The sequence below is a fragment of the Vigna umbellata genome, chromosome 5 (genome assembly GCF_029865625.1).
Source record: "Vigna umbellata cultivar VRB3 chromosome 5, Vumbellata_1.0, whole genome shotgun sequence".
In the NCBI taxonomy this organism is placed as follows: Eukaryota; Viridiplantae; Streptophyta; class Magnoliopsida; order Fabales; family Fabaceae; genus Vigna; species Vigna umbellata.
This window is the reverse complement of record NC_142169.1, coordinates 51,607,233-51,622,151: the sequence shown is the minus strand read 5'-3', so window position 1 is coordinate 51,622,151 and position 14,919 is coordinate 51,607,233. Positions and strand designations below refer to the sequence as shown.

The following is a 14,919-nucleotide window of genomic DNA, read 5'->3' as shown; positions in this document are numbered from 1 at the left end:
TTTATTATATAATACATAAAGTTAATAAAAAGTCATAAATCCTATTAATTTCATTTCTGTTTCTTTCTCCTTTCTTTTTTTTCTCTCTCTCATATTTCTTTGGATACTTGCACTACATAACATACAAATTCATGGAAAATAACACACAAATACATCGAAAACAAACAGCACCCCATCTTTTAAATTTAAAAACATAATAAAATAAAATAAAAAAATGGTTCCAAACCCAAACCCAACCCCTTATATTATATTTTCCTATCACTGCTTGTTCTGCGTGTTCTCTCTAGAAAAACCAACTGACAAAAAAGACCAAACTCAACTAGAGTGAATTGTGAGGTCCAAAATGTCGAATTTGCCCCAATCGTTGTCTATGGGTGCGGCCTTTGGTGGCGGCGGTCCGCCATCTTCGTCCGGTGGGACTGGAGCACAGGGCTCCGGTGGGGGCAAAGATCGGAAGATGGCATCTGCTGAGCAACTGGTATTGGAACTCAGCAACCCTGAACTCCGAGAAAATGCGCTTCTGGAATTGTCCAAGGTTAACCCTTATAAACAATCCTTTTTATTTGCGCTTTCAAGTTTCTGCTTCAATTTTTTGTAGTTTGAATTGCTATACCGAGGAATTAAAGTTTGGAGTTTTTGTTTTCGATTTTCTGAGTATGTACTTAGGGTTTTTTCTTATTTAATTATTTTTTATTTGTCAGTTTGTTAATATGAATTGAAACTTGTTTCTCTCTCTTTATTTTTGTGTATTAATTAACCATTTAGACATTGCGCTGCTGATGAGTTAGGGTAACTGTCCTGTGTTTATTAAAGCTTTGTTTCCCTTGTTTTTTTCTCTCTCTTATCACTTTGATTTTTGTTTGAAGAAGAAAAGGTGGAAAGAAATGAGGTCAGTTTGTATGTGTTTAAATAGTGGGATGAACCATGTAGTGGTAATCTGTGTTGGATCACTTGTCATATGAAAAAATATAGCTAGGAGTTAGCAGCACACATTACTGCAAGCGGGTTAATATATGACCTAATAGATAAAAGAACCATGACAGGACTAAAAAAATTGGTAGTGGTGATTACTTGTTTCATGGCTTTGGTATGAGTATTATTAATTCCCTTTGTTAGATTTAGCGACATGAATGAATTGGGGGTAGTTGAATGTTAGTAGAGATGTTTGAAATTTTACATTGACTAGAGCGATACCAGCAAATTACACTGGTAGAGAAATCTCTATATTAAAGTCAGTTTTGTGAGTATGACTTAGCTTAAAATCAAATTCTAAAATGGCATCAGAATGTAGCTATTGTTTGGACTTATCCATGGTTATCAATAGTCACCACTATGATTATCAAAGGTTATTGGACTTGTGGATAGTTTTAAACAGCCACTGCTTGTTAGATGTTGTTTGGACCTATTGATGGTTACCAATAGTCATTGTTATCATAGCAGTGAGGTGAGGCAAGACTCTACTTAACATTTTCAAGTTGTGGTTAAACCCGCCACAATAGCCATGTATAGAGGCAATCGCCATCACACTTCTGTGGTGTTTTGAAGCTCAAGGGAAATTTTCATCACCAAACACTTTAGAACTTCCTTCATACTTTTGTCTAAACCTACACTCTTTTTGTGTTTTGTCAGGTATTTTTCACTTTCACATGGACAGGACTGGCTAATAGAGAACCTATTGGGTCAGGTCCTTTGGGTTTATGTGTGTCCATTTCTCATTTGTTATTTATTGGGCCTCAACCTCAAGTTGTGTCCAATTCAAGTTAAACACTCCTATGTCATATTTACATGGTTGGATTTAAAGTTGTTAATGGTGAATTGTTATTTATATTTTAATATAATAAAGTAAATAGACCATAATCTATGATTTAAGAAATTAAAAAAATATTAAAAAAAATGTTAACTAGATGATAATAAAAACTAAATGAAACATGACGTGTGATGCAATCAGGTAGATAAGAGTTGAATATGTTTTTTATCCCTTATAAATTATTGAATTTTCTTTGTGGTCCCTGGTAAATTAGTTTAACACTTTCATTCCCAATAATCATTTTGTTTTACATTTTTGTCTCTGAAGTGTTTTATAAAGTATTTTATTTTCAAAACATTATCTAACAAGCTTTTGGGACCCAAAAGAAAGTAAAAGACTGATTCGGGACAAAAAATTAAAGAAAATATTTTAAATATCAGAAACAAAATCCAATAATTTATTCGGTTAAAAAATGATAAATTTTTAAGTAATATATATATATATATATATATATATATATATATATATATATATATATATATATATATATATATATATATATATATATATAAGTGAAAGTGATATAAATGTAATTAAACAATACATATGTGGCCTACTATACAAACTACATATATGTTAAAAAATATTAATTATTAATATTAATATATAGAAAATATTAGAACAATGGTTATCCTGATATCCCACTTTGGCGGTCTGCTGCTCCACTCTATCATCCCTAGTGAAGCATTTGTTAGATTTGTTGGAAATTCCACATCAAATGGAGATAGATATAGTTAAATTATAGTATATAAGTGGTAGTATAGGTAAATCGTAGAGGTGTTGGATATTGTATGCTTAAATATTTTGAGCCTTTTTCCGAAAGGAATTACATGTTTTGAATGATTGGAGAATGCTCAAAATATTGGGCTCTACTTATTGCTGAAGTAGAGCAAAAAGCTGAAAAACAGTTTTCTTCCACTGTTGAATTGATTTGGTGGAAATGAACTCCCACCTTCTAAATGGTCATGGAAACCTTGGCTAAGGAACCAAAGTTCAACTGAAGCAGACTAAGATAGGTAGTTTTTTCCATTAAATTTTTCAAAAGTTATGGAAGGAGATTTAGAGGAAGAGGAAATAGTCCCTGAAGACATGTTAAACAAGGTAGAGATAAGGACGCTGTCCAATAGTGCATCATAGAAGAACGAAAGAAAACCTAGAGAAACCTAGGATAAGTAAGAGAAACTTCGTTTGACACTAGGAGACTCACCAAATGCTTCCGGAATGAAGAACAGAGGGCAGAAACGGGCTTAGAGAGCTTTGGCGAGTCAAACTGTGTTGGTCTGGGAAGATTCTGACCACTGGAAGGTGGCGCATGAGACACATGCACGACCTAGGGCAGCATAGCGATTGGATGGTGTGTGGTGGTGCTTCGATCGAAATTTGGTTGCACACCTATTGAGGTTGGGTCACGCTCTTCAAGACATACAGGACGCAAGTTTCAGAGGACCAAACTCCGGTAGCTGATGGCGGCGGACGGCTCAAACAATGATTGATGGACAATTCCTTTGTTGGACAGAGACAAGTAAAGAGGGAGCCACCCACGCTTATACCAACATAAGAATAATACAAAGGCATTATAATGAATTTTAAAGAGTGAATTTCACTAAGGATCTCATATTTTTAACAACTATTGATACATCAGATACAATTTGAGAGGGATGAAAAAGGAATCTGAAAAGCTATATCTAGGAACTAAGTGCAGCGCAAAGCACACAAACACCTTTACAATAAATTCTATTTAAGACTATTTATTCTAACAATGTTCTATTTCAGTCCCATATGATTTTCAATTTTGAATCCATGTTTACTCTTTAGAACAAGTAACCCATTGTGTTCAATTTTTTTCTTCAAGATTTTAACTAGCAATCCTCTATGCTTTACTCATATATGTAAGTTCTAATAAAGAATATAAGAAGTTTTATATATTATGTGTGTGTAACTAATCTAAGACGTGATTTATAGCATAATATTATGATATCATTTGATTAGCAAACCCTGCCTAGTAGGAAAGGCTTGGTGGTTGTTCTTATTGTGTGTAATTAGATCAGTAAAATGATTTAGTGGCATACCATTGATATTGTGAAATTTTGGGTATTTGTGATACACTCATATAGAGGTATCTGATCAATGTTTTTTTGTCTTGGTTTTGCATTTCAGAAGAGGGAGCTATTTCAAGATCTGGCTCCTTTGTTATGGAATTCTTTTGGTACTATTGCTGCACTTTTGCAGGTATGCTATCCCAAGTAACATTTCTTTCCTGTATAGTTAACCATACTTTGCTTCAATTTTTCTTGTGAATTTTTACTTAGTTTGTAAAAGTTTGAGTTTTTTTACATTGCTCTTTCTCCTTGTGCTTTTATTTCCTTTCTATCCATTCTGATCTGTTATATCTTTGGATAAGTTGATGTTGCTTACAACTTCCTTAGCAAAAACCAATTTTTTTATTATAAAACACTGATTGGGTGGTGATCGGTGATAAAAGTAAACGGTGATGGTGTAAGATAACTCAGCTTGTTTACGACCATTAACTTATAAATTGGTCTTAATAGCTAGGTTGATCGTTCTTTTGGTAATTAGGAAGTTTTTATTCTTAGCATACTCTGCAAACTGCACTTTTTCAGCCTTAAGAAGGGAGAAGTTTCATTGTTTGGTTTGGTTCTCCTCCAACTTTATGATAGAAAAGAGGCTAAATCTAAAATATTTCTCCCCTTTCTTCATTTCCGTTTAATCAAACTAAACATACTATTAGTTATTGCTCATTTAATTCGGATGTTGTATTTTATAGTCTCTGCAGCTATGAGCATCGTAGGTTTAATTTTTCTCCAGATTTAATTTGATTTCATATTTTGTAAGCATTTGTCTTTGAAAAAAATTATTTCTCATTTTATCCCTTAGACTTGGATTTTTATTCATTGTTTTTCAGTAGCAAGTTTCTTCACAATTTTCCTCTACTTACAAGGATTTGATATTTTTGTTTCAGGAAATAGTTTCAATTTACCCAGTTCTTTCACCACCAAATCTTACTCCTGCACAATCAAATCGAGTGTGTAATGCTCTTGCTCTTCTTCAGGTCAGATGACTTTGTCCTATCAAGATGTTTTCTGTGCTTTATTGTGACATTCATTTTGTTTTAGTCTTCATTATTTGACTATCATATTCTAGAACACCAAACTATGCATGATTAACAATACAACAATATGGAATCCTTTCATCCATATGGCTGGAAAAAGCTTGGTTATTCTTGGAATATGTAAAGGAGGTGTAACCTATATATAAAGCATAGACCCTTTTAACCACATTTGGTTCTAAACACTGAATTCGGTTACTTCAATGAAGTGTGAACCATTGCCCTAACAGTGGAATTATATCTGCATGCTACATGATTCTGACTGATTAATCAGCCTTGGTCAATGTATACACTCCAAAACTATGTATCAAATTTCTAGCATGCATTTTCTATAACAGAATACATTATGCTAGCCAGGTTATGTTTCTTTACAGGACAAATGAAACCAAAACATTATTGAGTACTGCTTTTTTAAGCTTATTAATTCTGAAAACCAGGTGCTTAGGAAATGAGCATATCATAAATATCATACTTTTCTATTTTATCTTCTTTTCAATTTATCTCCTTTCAAAATATGTTATGAAGAAAATAAACAAAACACTGATGCTGCTAAGTGCTTTTCCCTTGTAATTTTTTTTTTTTCAGTGTGTAGCATCTCACCCTGATACAAGGATGCTATTCCTCAACGGTATCGTCACTTTCCTTATTCATGTGAAGGACTTTAAACTTCTGTGTGATTCTATTGATCACCTTTGTGTTACACATTTTTCAGTATTTTTTCGAATTTGGATTCTCTGTTGAACTTTTGGTGCTGTCCCTACTGTGCCTCCAAAATCCACTAATGTATACTGATTTTAATGTTTTAAAAATATATTAAAAACTCTTTTAATATACCAACACGAGTGTATTTTGAAGGCTCAGCAGAGGGACAACACCAAAAAACCAGTAGAGAATCTGGACTCTATTTTTTCTATATGCTCTAGTGCTTTAGAATATGCTGTCAGCTTTTTTCGAATTGGTTGATGCCATCTGAATAGTATAATGAATTGAGAAGGTCTGGAAACTATAATGTTCAGCTGAGCATTTTAGGGACATAATACAAGTCAAGTTCATGAACTCATTCATAGATGACTGTGGACTTATGATTTAAGGGTTAGGAGTTGATTGAATTGTCAATATTTTTATTTTGGGTTTACGATATTTGTCAAAATTAGCCTTTTAATTTGATTTCTGCTTATATACTGCATAAATGGAGGCGGACATCCTCTTCTTTTGTAAATTTAATTCATTCTTCTTGAATTTGTTCACTGTAATATAATGCATATGTTGGAATTCCTGTTTGCTGATTGCTTTGGTTTAGTCTATGTTTTGTTTTTAAATGATTTGTAGGATGGGTTGGAGGATATCTTATCCTCAATGATTTTTAAGATGGTCTGCTGAAATTCTTCCATCCAATATATAGCTTTTATAATTGAAAGTGAATCTTGTCAGGCTTTCTCATCTTAGGACTTCTTTTGTTGCTTAAAAATCAAGTTCCTTTCTCTCACTATCTCTAGGTCATTCCTGACTTCCCAGTTTAGCTGCATAACTTTTACCTTGTGTTAGATTTCTTACTTCCAATATCTACACACTTGTTGAAATAAAAGAGAGTCATTGTTTGAATCCCTAATGTGTATTGAGCACATGCGGATATCCATTTATAAATAGGAAAATACAAAGAGATGGGTTTAAGCCTGTTACATCTAACAGTTCTAAACTTGTTTGGCTAGAAGCATTTAGTTTTATATTATCTTTTTTGTATTGAATAATTATGAGAACTTTCGACTTCATAATTTCCAGCACAATTTTTGCCTGTTCAAGGATAGTACATGAAGTGCTTGATGTTTCATACAATGAATTGTTGCACTTGCTTTTTTCTCCACTGCAGCTCATATACCTTTATATCTATACCCCTTCCTTAATACAACAAGCAAGTCAAGACCATTTGAGTACTTGAGGCTTACCAGTCTTGGTGTCATCGGTGCATTGGTGAAGGTATTTCTTCCTTGCCCATTCTGTTGGGTGAAAACATCCACTAGAAAAAAATTATAAGCGAATATACATGATTGGTGATTATATGGCAATATTTATAAAGAAATTATCACCACATTCTTAACACAAATAATAGCTGCGAATCCAATTTGTTAGTATGGGTTATTCACCACTATCAAGGACAAAGTATTGTCCCACTGTTATGTTACATTATCACTGTGTTTCATTTATTTATTTATTATAATTCATATCTAATATGTTATGTTTTTGTCAATTGTGACAATTTTTATCCACCAGGTTGATGATACAGAAGTTATAAGTTTCCTTCTTTCAACAGAAATAATTCCTCTGTGCTTGCGCACCATGGAAATGGGTAGTGAGCTATCCAAAACAGTTGAGTTTACTGATTCTTTGTTTTTAGTCTTTGGTAAACGTATGCCATCACATTATTTGTCTGCTAAATTGGATTTAGTATCTGTTTCTTTCATATTTCTGAGCACTTTCTTCTGGTCTCTGTTTCATTAACATGTGTATATGCACTTTTTTCCAGTGAGCACGTGTGTATTTATGTGACTCTATCTTGCTCGTTCTAATACAGCCATTTGTTATTTATCTGTGTATATGGATTCATATGTTCATTACTGAGATAGCATGTGATAAATTAACACAGGAACCTTTACTTGAGAAGACTACTTTGATCTGTGACTATTGTTTTGCCTTTAAAGAGTAGTTGGTCTCAATTTAAGCTCTTTACATCACGGGGCTTTGAAATTTTTATGGCATGTTTAGTTTTATAAGATGTAATTTTTAGGACTGGCATTCGTAATAGATGAGTTTGAATGCTATTCTTGATCCTAAAGCCAGATATTTGACATAGATTCACGATTTTGTTTTGAATGCTAAAGATGTAAACTCTTGATCTCCTTCGTTCTGTAGACATTAAGCCAGTGGGACATTTTAAATTCCCACTCCCTCTTGATCTTCAAGATATACATAAATAATAGTAAAATGGATCATGCTTGTCTAATGAAACCTCTACCACCCCAGGTAGCAACATTTATTGTTCAAAAAATTCTTTTGGACGATGTCGGCCTGGACTATATTTGTACTACAGCCGAGCGCTTTTTTGCGGTAGGTAGAGTTTTGGGGAACATGGTGGCAGCTCTTGCTGAGCAACCCTCATCTCGTCTACTGAAGCATATCATTCGGTGCTATCTTCGTCTGTCAGATAATCCAAGGTTAGTTAGTAATTTGCAACTACATGTTCGTTTCACCCCTTCAAACTAAATTTTTTCATCAGCTGATTTTCTTTTCAAGTTTAACTATAATTAAACTTTGCTCTGGTTAAAACAGGGCTTGCGATGCATTAAGAAGCTGTCTACCAGACATGTTAAGAGATGCCACTTTCAGCAGTTGCCTTCGTGTAAGTACTTCTAGTTCCGGTGATATACAAATTGGATTTAATGAAATGAGTGAATGGCTGGATTACAGAAATCAAAAGTTGAAGGATTCTAGTGAATTGACTACATGCTTTGCTTGCTTACATTATCTGGTCTCGGTTTTGTTTCTTCAGGAAGACCCCACAACTAGAAGGTGGCTACAACAATTGCTTCACAATGTTGGAGTGAATAGAGTTCCTGCACTACAAGCTGGAGGAGGTTTCGATCATATGATTGTTACCTGAGATAAGTTACAGATCATGCCTGGTTGCTGCTATCACCCCTTTTGGGGTTCGGCTATATCCATATTTCATGAAACTTAGTTGGTCAGAGGAAAAGGCTGTAATTATTGATGCATGGAAATCAAGCTAAAAGACACTTTTCTTTTTAGTTATAGGTGGTTCTTCATACCCATTGTGCAGTTAATCTTAAATCAAGACATTGAGGTGGGTTTTACTCCTTAATGAGCTTTTAGTAGTTACATTATGGTATCAATCATCAAATATTTCAATCAAGTTAAAGGGGGTCTTTAAAGGTGTCTTCTCATAAACGCAATCCTTGTTTATGGTTTTCTCATTTCCAAAGCCAATAACGGGAAGACTGCACATTAAATCACATTTCTGGTGGATAGGTTTTATTCAAGTCGTTTGTAGTGGATTGAAGATCGTATCTGTATCATTGAGGCACTATAATTAAGGTCGTCTTTTAGGCAAATTATGAATTATTGCAATTCAGGTAAGTTATTTTATAGTTTATTTCATGCCTAGCGCTATCAACTAGGAGGATGGTGTAATATCTCAATTTTGTCAATTTTGGGTTGACACGAGTGAAAATTTAAAATTTTTAGAATTATAATATTATTGCAAAAATCCAAATTTTACAAGTTTTTACAATTTAAGAAAAATAAACTAAAATTTCAATTTGATTACAAAATAAAATTTCAAATAAAATAGTTTATTAAAATAATCATAAATTTTTCAACTCTTTTAATTCACTTGTCACATTATACAGTGTTCGAACTAATTGTATGTTTTTCTGTTTTGATATAAAAATGATTATGTAGATTTACAACATATAAAGTGAGCTAGCAGAAAATAATATAAAATACGCATTTATTCATACTATTCAAATATTAATTCTAAATCCATAAAGTTAATTATATTCACATAATGTAAAAATGTGTTCCACAAACACGTGGTCTATCCCTGTATCTTATTATACCACCTGTAACTTCTACATATGGGTTTGTTCAAGTCGTCTCGTTTTCGCGGCTAAAAAACCTATTTTCTTACTCTATAAGGATTTATAAGTAAAAATGTCGGTATATCGTGCATTGAGTACTATACTTAGCAACGAGCTGGAGACTAGATAAAATATCATTCTTCCCATATAAAGAAGGTACAACACTCGAATCTCTTTTTACATATAAGGCCAAAGAAAGCCTATTTCTCGTATCACACAGTCAAAGGCCAATCTTAGGATTTACTAGGTATGACGAAACAATCCACAACAACTTGTCTTAACTTCACACATGTACAACCAACAACACATGATGCAAATATGTTCAAACATCACACAACCAACCATACAACTCGACAATGAAATAAAACAACACGACTAACAACACCTATGACTCAATAATCATCACAAACAACTCGATCAAACACTACACAACATGACATCATACAAAAACAACACGACAACAAACTCAAACAATATAACATCATACTAAATAGCACGACAACATACCCAACAACATGACAAGAAAGGAAAACAAAGAAAACCAAATCAAGAAATAAGAATCAAGAAATCAAGAATGTAAGAAATCAAGAATATAAGAAATCAAGAATGTAAGCTCTCCTTACCTAGTTTCCCTACTAAGACTTTTTCTAGAATAAACACACTTTCACTCTCATTCTTAAAGTTTCTATCTCTTTTTTTTTCCTAATGGCTAGAGTTTCTATATAAATAGGGAGTGTCTAATATAGTAACCACTATGTATGAAATTAATTTTTCGGTTGAATATACATAAAGTATTCTATTTATAATAGAAGAAATATGAGTTAAGTTCAAAATAAAATAATAACAAACCAACTAAAGATAAAAGATAAAGATAAAATAAAAATAAGATATTTAAGATATCTAATAATAATCTATATAACAAAAGGCATACATAATCCAATTAGGTTTATTTTCAAAATATTTATAAAAACTCATTTTTTTATAATAAAATAAAATTATCTTTAAATTAATTAATTCTAATAAATTTTTAGATAATATATTTTATCTTACTACTTTTATTCTAATTGATTATTATAAGTTTCTAAATAAATACATTCTATTTTATTATTATTATCTAACAATAATACTTAATTATATATAATAATATCTCAATATATCTTTTAATTTGTAGATGTACATAGTATATAACAATATCAAAGAATATCTTTTAAAATGTCTATTCAATATCTAATAATGATTTTTTCAATTGAATAATTTTTTCAAAAAAATTTATTTTTTAGAAAATATTTTAAAATAAAATAAATCCTTTAAATAAAAATAACAAATTATAATATCTTTTATTTAAAATATTTAATCACATTTGTATATTTTTCCTAATCATTAAAATTTCTAAAAATAAAAATATCTTTTTCTTATGTTTTCCTATGATAAACCTAAGAGAAATACTTAAAATTATAGTTAAATACACATAATAACACATTCATATTATACATAAAACAATAATCAAACACATGACCAAAATTCATTTTTATAATAATTATCTTTTCTTATTTTTAAATAATGACTTTCTTAATTACTTTATTTTTTAATATCTAATTTTCCTGTTCGTACATGGTAGCAAATCTAGGTGAGCCAATAATGAATTTAGAAAGAGTTGGTATATATTATTTGAGAATTTAAACTTCAAATTTGTTCGGATTTAGAGATGAGTTTAATTTTATGAATAGGATCAAGTAACTATTGAGATTGCAATTGAGGTTCCCTTGGAAAGAACATTAGAAATATTCTCAATCACACGAGGAAAGTTTTTATTTACTTATTTTGGGGGAATATCTGTGTTAACTGGTAGTATTCTCTCCCTCATGCCATGGCTCTTTTTTCTAACTTATCCAAATTCCTGCTTTCACTTTTTAGGACCCAACGTTTCCACTATTCAATGGAGGAATCAGATTTACATGTGCACACGGAAGTTAAATAAAATCAGACTAATTTTTTGGTTTTGGCACATAAATTATGGTTTTAAATTCCCTTTGTTTTATTTGACCACTACTATTTAGTGTTTAGTAAAACTTATAATAAATGAAGGCATATTAATACTAGTGTCCTTTAAAGCCAATGTTGGCTTTTAGTGTGTAATTGGCTGAATCATTATCTTAGGCACCTGTTCATTCAATTGTTAACTTCATTTCTAGAAAAATAAATCTTAGACACCAATAAAAAAAATCCATAAAATGGAAGATATTCTTTATTCGTGATCACCATCACCAAAGAATATTTTTTGGAGCACAAATTTGAATTGTCTTTCTCTTTTTAAGGATGAGAATCAACAAAGGGCCATGATTTAGATTGAGGAGTAAATTCATGTATGACTTTGGAGATGGTTTATTTAACAAAAAAGAAAATGTGTGAAAGAGACTTCGTTTCTCACTCAAAAGATTGAAAAGTTCCTATAAAGATGTTTACATAATGTATTATTTTAAAGAGTAGAGTAATATATATATATATATATATATATATATATATATATATATATATATATATATATATATATATATATATATATAAATATATATATATATATATATAATATATATATATATAAATATATATGTATATATATATATGTATATATATATATATGTATATATATATATATGTATATATATATATATATGTATATATATATATATATGTATATATATATATATATATATATAATATATATATATATATATGTATAAATATATATATATGTATAAATATATATATATGTATAAATATATATATATGTATAAATATATATATATATATATGTATAAATATATATATATATATATATATATATATATATATATATATATATATATATATATATATATATGTATAAATATATATATATATATATAAAAGGATTCTATAATTTTTCATCTAATAAAGGAATGACAGGTGCACAAATCTACACAAATTATGATAATATATAAATTATAACTAACATAATATTTGATTTGTCTAATATCCGTCAATAGAGTATTTGGCATATCTTAACACTCTCACTCAAGTTGGTGCATGGATATCACACATTCCCAACTTGAATAGAGACTCATTAAACAATCTTCTTGACACTCTTTTGGTGAGAACATCAGCCAATTGTAATTCTGATCTTACAAAAGGAACGAAAATTATTCCAGCTTCAAGCTTCTCTTTGATGAAATGTCTATCAATCTCCACATGCTTTGTTCTATCATGTTGCACAGGATTGTGAGCAATTGTTAGCCGAAGTATTGTTGCAGTACAAACTCATAGCTTCACTTGTTTTAAAGCCCAAATCTGATAGCATATTTTTATTCCACAAAAGTTGACATATACCCAGTGCCATGCCTTTGAATTCTTCTTCAGCACTAGATCTTGCTACTACAGGTTGTTTTTTAGTCCTCCAAGTTACAAGATTTCCTCCTACAAAAGTAAAGTATCTAGAGGTAGATTTTCTATCATCTTTTGAACCTGCCCAATCTGCATCAATGTACCCTTTTACCTTTAAGTTTCCATGATTTGAGAATAAAATTCCTTTTCTAGAAGTGGACTTCAAATATCTCAAAATCCTCTCAACAACATCCATATGAAGCTTTCATGGGTCATGCATAAATTGACTAACAACATTCACTACATAGGTGATATCTGGACGTGTATGACATAAATAAATTAATTTTCCTACTAGTCTTTGGTATCTCCCTCTGTCTATGCTTGCTGAATTTGAGCATTGAAAGAGTTTATGATTTTGTTCAATTGGTGTATCAGTTGGTTTACTCCCAAGTAGCCCAGTTTACGATAGTAAGTCAATAGTATATTTTCTTTGGGATAGGAAAATACCATGTTTTGATCTACCTACTTCAATACCCAAAAAATATTTAAGATTTCCAAGTTGTTTCATCTCAAATTCAGATGCAAGGTATTGTTGTAAACTACAAATCTCATCTTGGTCATTTCCTGTAACAATCATGTCATCTACATATATAATCAAAGTTGTAATTTTTCCTTCTTTAATTTGCAAACCTTCATTCCAATTGAATCTGTCATGCTTGGTGGATAATCCATATAAATTTCTTTTGAAATTTCTCCATGGAGGAAAGCATTTTTCACATCAAATTGTAAAAGAGGCCAATCTTGGTTTATTGCTAGCGATAGAAGTATTCTCACAATGTTGAGCTTGGCTACCGGTGCGAACGTCTCTTGGTAATCTACACCATGAGACTGAGTGTAACCTTTAGCCACAAGTTGTGCTTTATACCTCTTAATAGTTCCATCAACTTTATGCTTAATTGTGAATACCCGTTTGTAGCCCACAGTTTTCTTCCCTCTTGGTAAGGACACAAGATCCCAAGTGTTGTTTTTTTCTAAAGCTGTCATATCCTCAACCATATCTTTGGTCTATTTAGGATCTACCAAAGCTTCCTTTATATTACTAGGAATAGAAATTGAAGATAATTGAGATACAAATGATGCGTATGACCGGGATAACTTGTGAGATGACACATATTTACTAATGAGATATTTAACTTTGGTTTGGAGGTCTGGTTCATATTTAGCTGGAGGTTGATCACGGTTAGAATGAGGTGGAAGACTATATTGAACAGTAGTAGACTCAGTGTTTGGTGTGCTGGTGGTCTCATGCAGACAAGAATCAATTTCATGATTAATTTAATCTAAATTAGTATTATCAGAGATAGGATCAAAAGGTACCTCTGAAGAGTCATGTCGAACCTATGGAGAAGATTGAGCCAATTGGTTATGATCAGAAGGCATTGTATTATTTGAAAAAGAAGTGTCCATATTTAGGATTGGGTCACTTCCTGCAGAATGATCCTCACACGATAATTTATCTTCACAATATAATTTTATATCGGAGATATCAAACATACTAACATCATGATTATACACTTCACTTTCATGGCCTCCCTGAAGTGGATAATCAACATAAAAAAATTCATGCTCATTAAATGTCACATCCATAGAGATATAAATTTTTTTTATGGTGGATGGTAAGCACGATAACCTTTTTGAGTTGATCCATACCCAACAAAAACACATTTGATAGCTCGTTCTTCAAGCTTTGTACGTTGATGTGAGTGTAAGTGAACATATATAACACATCCAAAAACATGAGGGGGTAAATAAACTATGGAAGGAAGGATACAATGATCAGACAACACATCAAAAGGCCTTCGAAAGTTAAGCACACTAGAAGGGGTTTGATTAATTAAATAAACGATAAAGCTCACAACCTCACCCCATAAATGAGATGGAACATTACCATCTATCAAAAGTGATCTTGTCAC

At 31.3% G+C, this 14,919-nt stretch overlaps 1 protein-coding gene across 1 annotated transcript; it reads left to right on the top strand.

Annotated features, from left to right (window-relative positions):
- Nucleotides 1-256: 256 nt before the first annotated feature.
- On the top strand, nt 257-9,099 carry LOC124838076 (uncharacterized). The gene is made up of 9 exons (XM_047313594.2): nt 257-535; nt 3,965-4,036; nt 4,788-4,877; nt 5,520-5,562; nt 6,802-6,908; nt 7,203-7,298; nt 7,953-8,143; nt 8,259-8,328; nt 8,479-9,099. The coding sequence occupies exons 1-9, from the start codon at nt 344-346 to the stop codon at nt 8,587-8,589; spliced, it is 972 nt and encodes a 323-aa protein (XP_047169550.1). The 5' UTR covers nt 257-343; the 3' UTR covers nt 8,590-9,099.
- The last annotated feature ends 5,820 nt before the right edge of the window (nt 9,100-14,919 follow it).

Coding starts and splice junctions, on each gene's coding strand:
- LOC124838076 (XM_047313594.2), top strand. CDS start 344: ATGTCGAATTTGCCCCAATCGTTGTCTATGGGTGCGGCCTTTGGTGGC. Junction 4,037..4,787: donor CTATTGCTGCACTTTTGCAG/GTATGCTATCCC, acceptor TTTTTGTTTCAG/GAAATAGTTTCAATTTACCC. Junction 8,144..8,258: donor CGTCTGTCAGATAATCCAAG/GTTAGTTAGTAA, acceptor TGGTTAAAACAG/GGCTTGCGATGCATTAAGAA.